Raw genomic sequence first — 8,887 nt, 5'->3', positions numbered from 1 at the left:
TTGTAAAGACAATAAAGACATAAAGACGCATATTCACACACATACACTCACTTTACCGCCCCCCCTCCAAATCTGTCAGAGACCCACCGCAGCCCGTGGCCCCGCCCCCTCCTCCGTGCTGCTGCTGCTCGAGCGCAGGCATGAGGAGGCTCCTGATTGAGCGCCTTCTCGCCCAGACCTGTCAGCGCTCCGGCGGGTGGCGCCTCCTCCTAGCTATAAATCCGCAGCGCCAACTCCACTGTTCTCTCCACGACGCACGCTGCGCGCTCGAGCGGCTCAGAGCTCGAGAGGATGACCGCAGACTAGAGTCCGTCCCCATCCCTCTCTCTCTCTCTCTCTCTCTCTCCCTCTCTATCTCTTTCTGACCACCAAAACCCTGCATGTTCTATTTTCCGCTCGCTGTCCAAACAGCACTAACCAAAAGAACAGACTCCCCCCAACCACCACCACCATCTCCACCAGCACCAGCTCATATTTTGGAGTTTCGTCTGGAAGATGAAGGCTACCGCTCCTCTTCGCCCCCATAAGGACTCCTCCAGCCTGCGCCCTCCACACTGCGCCACCGAGGAGGAGGAAGAAGACCTGCTGTGCCTTCATCACGACATGAACGACTGCTACAGCCGCCTGAGGCGCCTGGTGCCCACCATTCCGCAGCACAAGAAAGTCAGCCGGGTGGAGATCCTCCAGCATGTCATCGACTACATCCTGGACCTGCAGCTGGCCCTGGAGGCTCAGCCGGGCCTCTGGAGGCCCGCCTCGGCCCGGACGCCTCTGGCCGTGCTCAACACCGAGCAGGTGAGGTTCTGGTGGCGGTGGCTTTTTGTCGTGGTGAAGCGTTTGGGAGGAGAGAACGCAGCCAGCTGCGGTGGGTTTGTTAGTCAATTTTTTCCACACCTGTATTCAGGAGCGCCGCGCTCGCTCGCGCTGGGATTGGCGAGCGGTGCGGCGACCCCGCCCGTGCTGTGCTACGGTTGGCTAGGAGTTCATACAGACGGCGGAGTGCTAGTGGTTGTGAACTCGTAGCCAATCGTAGCGCAGGAGGTCGGGGCTTGACGCAATACGGGTGTGAAAAGAAATAAATAACGTCGCTTTGCACGGCATGATGTTGAGTGGCTAGTCTGAATGTGTGGTAGTGTTTTTGCTTTGCCTAACACAGACTGTGTGCTTGCCTGTTTTCCTGTCCTGATCCCGAGTCAGTTCATGTGATGCACATTTCAGTTGTTTTCCTGCTCCAAACACACGTGATTCAACTCATTAGCTAATTAGCACATACTTAATAAGTCTGGAAGAGCAGAAGACTGAAATGCGTAATGGACGGGCTACTCAGCAGGAGTAGGAAACACTGGACTGACTGAGCATCATGTCTGAGCTCGTGTCCAGTCTGCTAGCCTGCGTGTGTTTGTGTGGGCGTGTGTTTTTGTGTTTTGTCTTTTCTCTTTCATAGTGTATCAAACGCAAAGCATGACCTCGCATCTCCAGAAGCGCTTTCTTTCATTGTTCATATTTTCGAGGTATAAATGCAGTTGGTTGATGGCACTGCGCATGTGCAGTAACCTGTTCTCCACATAGCTGATCTGGTATGTGTCTGGGGATTCACACTGTGTTTACTTTGTTTCCAGAGGACGACAGTGGTCAATAAAAAGGAAGACTCGATTTTGTGCCGCTGAAGTGTATCGCAGTGGTGAGTGAACTGGTCAATTATACTCAGTATGTGAAAGACCGCTCATTGTCCACATTGTCATGCACAGATTGGGATAACAGACATAGTACTAATACTGACAACCTACAGCCGACTGTGATGATGGTAGTAGTGCTCAAAATTATGATAAGTGAATAAATGTAGGCCTTGATAAACATATTAAAAATATGAGCTAAAATTATTTAGAATTTAAAAAAATAATTTGAAAACATTCTGATTTGTCAAAGATTTTTTCGAACATTAAAACGAACCTGTCCTCAGAATTGACTTCTTTTCGAGAGAATGACTGAGGTAGTGGTCTTGAGTGCCAGTACTTTTACTAATACAGGTAACCTCTACACGGTTAAGATGATGGCAGTAGTGTTAAAAAAAACGGATGAACAGGTGAATAAATATAAACATTCAATTGAATCAGATATTAACTCAAATTATTTCACTGGAAAATTATTTGAAAACATCCACAAAATTATGTCATTATCAAAACTAACTGGCTTTCATAGCAGCCAATTTACTGTTTCGGCAAGTGAGAATGACCAGTCTCCAAAATGTGTGACCTGCCTTAAAATAAGTTATTTTATACTTCTGTTGCCAATATATCTCATCATATATATTCACAATGTAGACACTTTACTCAGGCCAAAAAACTGAGGCAACAGGGCCAGCATTGCAGAGGCTGGTTTGAACATGTAGCAACAGCGATATGAGGAGTAAGCGGTGTAATAGAATTTGAGTAATGCCACTCATTCAAGTACCACCAAGTAGTGAAACAACATTACAGAGCAAAAAGAGTGATAGCTGTAAATGTAGAATGATTACAGTGATGCATAGATAGGGATGATTATTGGTAGTGTGAAACAGGGATTAACCCCAGTCTCAAACTGAACTGTGACATCACTGGAGATTCACCATTGAAGAGCATTATTAGTTTAGCATTAAGCATTATGCTTATCTTTGTGCGCTATAAGTCAGAGTTCAACGCTAAGCATAAGCATTGGAACGCAATAAATGTCCCTGGTGTAGCAATCTAACTAACAGATAGCTAAAGCAGGGGCTGTAAGGTGAGGGGTCCGGACTGGTTTGCCTGCAGCTGTGTGTGTGGACAGTGAGTGTATTCGTCCCCAGCCTGTGGAGTGCTGTACTTGTTGTTTGACCTGGTTTGTTTTGGGTTGTTGATCATGCATGCCCTCTGTTTTGTCGGTGGCGCCAGTCAGTCTGCAGCATGCGGTTCATACACCCCCTCTATTCATTCGCTTCTCACAGGTGTGCAGTGAGCCCATCCAAAGCCAAGCCAAGCTTCGGCAGGGAATCCGACACACACCAGGCCCAATTGCAACGAGGGATTGCAAAGCAGTCCTGAAACTAATGGCTACTAAACCATAACATATAAACATTTCAGTGTTAACTGTCAGTGACGGCAAAGAAAGCCAGCTTTCTTCTCCCTTCAGTCTCTCAGTGAAGGAAAAAAAGCTGAATTTGGGCAAAGAATCTCTCTCTCTCTCTCTCTCTCTCTCTCTCTCTCTTTCTCTCTCTCTCTCTCTCTCTCTCTCTCGATGCTGAGAGTTGCCATTTGATTGACCCTAAAGACACACCAGGATAAAGCTCTGTCTAATTTTTACGAAGAAATGCCAGACTGTAAAGCTTTACAAATAACAATGAACGTTAAAATGTTCTGACATCTATTGTTAAAAATAGGTGATTTGTGTTCCACAGGGATTTCTCTGCAATTAAAATTGTTTAATATTGTAAAGAAGGCAACTATGTGTTGAAAAATAATGCTGTAAATAAATAAAACAAAACAAAAAAAGGATGTTCTATAAATGTATGTGGAAGAAAATATATATATGCTCAAACTACTGTAATTATAAGATATTTTTTATTGAAAGGTTTTGTTTTGTAAATATTGTGTTTTCACTTAAGTGTAGTGAATAAATTCATGATTGTTCTGCTAATAAAGTCCACATGTCATAAAGCTGATTGTTTCTCTTTGTCCTGTTTATGTGTGCACTCTTTAAAAAGCGGATGGTGCAATGCCAGTTGTATCATATGTATCCTATAATTTGAATTTTGAATAAGAAATTACAATGAACTTTAGGTGTATGAAGATAGCTGTTTGAATAATACTGTAAAGTTGTTGGTGTGCTGTGTTTTTTGTTTTCAATAGATATTAACAATATTTTACAGTTATGCACACAATATCTCTAAAGCTTTATTAACTAGCTATAAATAAGTCACAACACAATTTATTCCTCTTTGCTCAGAGAATATGAGGGATTTTTAAACAGCATGGGCAGGATCCATCAGGCATATGCAAAAACTATAAGGGCATTTTTTCACTTTGAGGCATTTGTGCACTGCTGGCTGCTTTCGTGAATTATTGATGGTCATCAAGTTTCAGATTGCCATACTGTGCCTCCACAAGAACATCAGTAAAGTTAATGATGCACTCAAAGCCTCACTTTCCCAGCATATACTGTAAATACAGTAGCAGCAGTGTGAATGTACAACATAGCTAATGCAGAGCTTTATCTTCTTCATGCAGAGACTTCCACAAGGTGGAAAAGCACTCCTGGATGGTTTTTGGCTTGGATACACAGTTCTAGATAAAAATTTTAAATGGTTTAGAAACTATACATCACATGGAGGTTCTTTAATCCCTTCAATGGTCAGCACCCAGTGTTTTATTACACACTTCTATAACCTAAGAATATTTCAACGTTGTACTGAATATTAAGCCTTGTTATGTAATACACCTGTGATTTTAAGTGGTCAGACTCTTAAAAGGGTCCCTCACACTCACATACTTTTTTTTAAAAAAAGGGTTTTTAGGAACTAAAAGCGGTTTTTCTATGGAAACACTCAAAAGAACCCTTTTTACCACATTCATTTTAAAGAGTGCATTGCTTTTGGAAGTGGCTTTTATACATCTCTTTGAGAGACTTTTTTTCATTTTTAGGTTTTGTTCAGTTGTTCAACTGCAATTATAACTTTCCCAAACTGACAGCTACTATTCAATGTCCCTCTGTTAACACAAATAAACAGTCACAAATAAAGTCATAAATAAATAGGACTTAAGTAAACAGAATTGTTTATCTGAATCACATATGCAAAGATATTTACATTTATAAATAATTAATTATCCTGGATTATATGCATGCCAATTTCTATAACCTCATAAATATGTATACAGCAATATAACCCCAACACTTAGCCTTTTGTTTTCATTATAACAATTAAAAAAATTTCACTTAGTTAAATTATATGCATATACAGCACATTATTAAGCGTATGCATATGAATTAATTGCATGCAGAGAATAATTGCTCTCTTTGTTATACCACTGAAATCGCATCAGCATTGATAGACAGCAAGCTCATACTCTGAAGACTTTCCTAAAGCATCTTACATGAACTCATATAGGATTCAAACTGCTTCTGGGAAAACAGAAGCATTAATGCATCGTATTGTCTTCAGTTCAGCTGATTGTTTTGCGTGTCATTGCGTGGTCTCTCTCTCCACTGTGCCCCCTAATGGAATAATCTGTTCTGGATTTGAATAATGTTAAGGACGGCAAATTCGTTTGCTGTGTGCTAAACACAGACAGTTGTGCAGCTTAAATGTGACCTTGACAGACACAGATTAAAAAAAAAAAAAAAACATACATGACAAGAAAAACACTTTTCTCTTTTACAGATTATTGTCACTAGATGCCCATGAGAATAGATTACCATGATCCTCAGGAAGCTGCAGTGACACCAGAATCTTAACATGACTGTAGCTTTGCACAAATGAATACATTTTAATGTGAATGAAATCAGGTTTTAAAACATGACCAGAAACACCTCAGTAAACCAAAAGAGCTTCTGTAGGAGCCCCACACAGAATAAAACACGCATTAAAATATACACAATATTTTAATCAGTCATCACGTCTTAACATAGTACTGAAAAGATTCTTTGACAACAATAGCTGTCAAAGATCACATGAATCATATAAAACACATTCTCTATGATAGAGACATTTAAATATTTACATAGTTCTTTGAGTTGTTCTGTATATAACCATTACCTTTACTAAAGTCCCCTTAAAAACCAATTTTAAAGGTGCATCATATTAATAATTTAAACCTTAGGGTTTAGGGTTTTAAGACTATTATGTGTTTCATTTCATCAGATGACTGATTTATCTTGCTTTAGCTTTCGTATTAAAACCTTATAACTTTTTATCAGTCTGTTTTTTAAACTGCAGCTGCCTTTTACAACGTGTGAACATTTTATGATGAACTGATCATTAAAAATAGTTTAAAACTGCTTAAAATGAATCTAGTTCATTACTGTACATTAGAGTTGAGAAATTTTTGACTTCACTCGTCATCAATTTACCTGTTTGAAGGTTTATAGAGGTGATTGTGTTGAATCAGTTAGATGTCAGTTGAATTCACAATCTCATGAGACACAGTCTGACACAACGAATTTAAAGGTGTCACTCACATGTACAGAACTCTCAGTTACAACCGCTACTGTTCTACGACACAGTTCATTCTTATGACTGACCAGTTTATCTCCTCAAATTGCCATTTACTTCTCTGTTAACTCATGATTAGACAGTACTGATTAGACTAGACTGTATAAACCAGTTGATTATTTGGTGAACTCAGTGCAGTCTAGCTCTAAGCCTTTATGGGCCTGTGTCTTTGTTTGAGGCTGCCACACCTGATTGCCTCTCTCTCTCTCCCTCTCTCTCTCTCTCTCTCTCTCTCTCTCTCTCGTTGGTGGTGTCCTGTCTGGCTGTGTATGCTGAAGAGAAGGGGATCGTGGGAAATGATCACATCCTGTATGATAAGAATAAGCTTGTGAGCCCTGTTGGTCAATCACCACAGAACGGCGGTCAAACAGGGATCAGCAGCTTGGAAATATTTTTAGCCAACATTGTTTTTAGCGGGCAGCCTGCGTTTGCTGTTGTAAAATCGATGATTGTTTGAACAGGTGTGTGACTGTTTGTGTGTGTGTGTGTGTGTGTGTGTGTGTGTGTGTACCATAACTGCAACAGAAAAGGTGTCCCCATCAACTTATAGAAACCTGTGGTTATTATGTGTCCTGGTTGGCAGGTATAATATTTTCAGTGCAGTCTATAATATAAGGTATGTATTGTTAAATGTATTGCAGTTTTACTTCAGTGTTTATTTAATGAAAGGGCTCACGTCCTGTATTTTTCATGTATTTATATGACTTCTCCCTGTGGTCCACCTGTGATGTTTGTGTGTTTTATTATGTACCAAAAGGAGTGGTAATTCACATTTCTTTGTTTCATAGATTTAAACAGGCCATTTTTGTTACTGTGCCTTTAAGATGAATAAATGAAGAGTTTCAATGAAAATATTCATTTTGTGTTTGTACCAATTTTAGATTTGAAAAGAATAAGAAATAAGAAACTTATAATAGATTTTTATTTCTTTAATGAAGCAGATAATAATGAAAATATAGTATTAACATTTCTTGTGCATGTAACGTCTTGTTCAAAAACCAGTCCAGGCTGAAACATGATAACTTCAGTGCAAACAGGTGAGCGAACATCCTGCTGACTAGGTGGAGTTATGCAAATATGTTGATTTTATGACATCACAAAAGCAATAAAATACAAAAGGGCTGTTTTTGCAGCTTAGTTTTCATGTACAGACTGCATGGACTGAGGAGTGGATATTACATCCTGACACATTAACAGCATTTGCAAACTAAATCAAACTTTAAACAAAGTGAGGAAAATTCAGTTTTAACAGGATCAGCCACCCTGCTCAAAATACAGGACTGTATTTTTATATATATATATATATATATATATATATATATATATATATATATATATATATATATATATATATATATGTACATGCAAACATCCTGATTTTCACAGTTTGTTCTCATTTGCATTAAACTGCTGTACTTTGACTAATGACACAAGCACATCCTGCCCATGCCTTTAGCGTCTCAGCTGTGTACTTCAAAGTAGAAGCATATATTCTCTGCCTTTAATCACTCCCACCCCCTACAGAGGAATGGACATTCAGAAGGAATGGTTAAGAGAATGACAAAAACACGCACTGTCTTGGACACCACCTGATTACAGGCTAATAGCCCCTGAGTGATTGAACATCTCAGGCTTCTGGCTAATTGATGCTATTTAAAGCAGCTATTAGTGCACAATGCCTTCTACAGGCAGACTCATAAACAAAGACAAGAGCTCTGGAGCTCTTAAATATGGCAGTATTAGAAATGATGAACATAAGGTTGGCAGCAGTTAAAATACTGTGATTTGACTCTGTTTCAAAAACCCAAAGGGAAAAAAAACAAAAAACAGGAGTGCTGAAAGTATTTTTTTGCTAAAAATGTTCATCGTTTTTAGCCAGCAATTAACAGCTATGCTCAGGTACTGTGTGCACAAATTTTGATCATTTATAATTGACAAGTGTTTTAGTGTTTAATCTGATGATGTAAAGAAATGTATGTTTTTTTTATCTCAGCTAGAACAATACATGTGTATAATTCTCATATGTGCACTTTTAAATCTTATTAATGACTGCTTAGGTTATTGCACATGTAAATATTAATTGGTATTCAAGCACATATCTATCAATTTATCCATCTATTCATCTATCTATTTTCAGTTCCAGCTAGCTTTTTTTCCGCAGTCATCTGACGCAATATTATCATGTAAATAGACCAATTTGGTCACAGTCTGGCAAAATGAATATTGACAAATACAGTTACAGTGAGATTTGTCATTTGCATTTGATGATGAAAGACAATTGCATGACTTTGTACGACTTTGAACAAATGCAAAGACACTGCATAGTAAATAAGATAAAGCTTAACTAGAATTTTTATACTATCCTCAATTTTTGAAAAGCTAAAGCAGAGTCTACACTGAATGCAGACAGAATGAGTATGCGTTTCGGTCCATATCTCTTTCACTCCCAAACATGCTTTTGGAGCCCTTGCATTTACACTTTAAGGGAAGCTCTGTGTTGTCTCCTGGGATTTCCCCTGAATGCTTCAGCTCGCTCCTCTCTGATTTAACCTTGTCTTACACTGCCTGCTGCACTGCTGTGCAGTCTTTCTGTTCAGCCCATGTAGGCTTAGTCTTGATTCCAGCTGGCGTGAAATTCATAATAACACCTGGACTTGGCACATATTT

At 39.2% G+C, this 8,887-nt stretch overlaps 1 protein-coding gene across 2 annotated transcripts; it reads left to right on the top strand.

The window, feature by feature from the left end:
• Positions 1 to 229: 229 nt before the first annotated feature.
• Positions 230 to 7,072, top strand: id4 (inhibitor of DNA binding 4). Of its 2 annotated transcripts, none has more exons than XM_037536145.1 (3): positions 230 to 795; positions 1,620 to 1,681; positions 6,499 to 7,072. In XM_037536145.1, exons 1-2 carry the CDS (start codon positions 496 to 498, stop codon positions 1,665 to 1,667), a joined length of 348 nt encoding a protein of 115 aa, XP_037392042.1. In that variant the 5' UTR covers positions 230 to 495; the 3' UTR covers positions 1,668 to 1,681; positions 6,499 to 7,072. The 2 variants fall into 2 exon arrangements, with proteins under 2 accessions (XP_037392042.1, XP_017555808.1); XM_017700319.2 differs by lacking the exon at positions 6,499 to 7,072 and adding an exon at positions 2,960 to 3,668 and having other exon boundaries at positions 231 to 795.
• Positions 7,073 to 8,887: the final 1,815 nt, after the last annotated feature.

This window comes from Pygocentrus nattereri, chromosome 3 (assembly GCF_015220715.1).
Source record: "Pygocentrus nattereri isolate fPygNat1 chromosome 3, fPygNat1.pri, whole genome shotgun sequence".
NCBI lineage: Eukaryota > Metazoa > Chordata > Actinopteri > Characiformes > Serrasalmidae > Pygocentrus > Pygocentrus nattereri.
The sequence above is the reverse complement of the archived record's forward strand: the minus strand, read 5'-3'. Positions and strand labels throughout refer to the sequence as shown.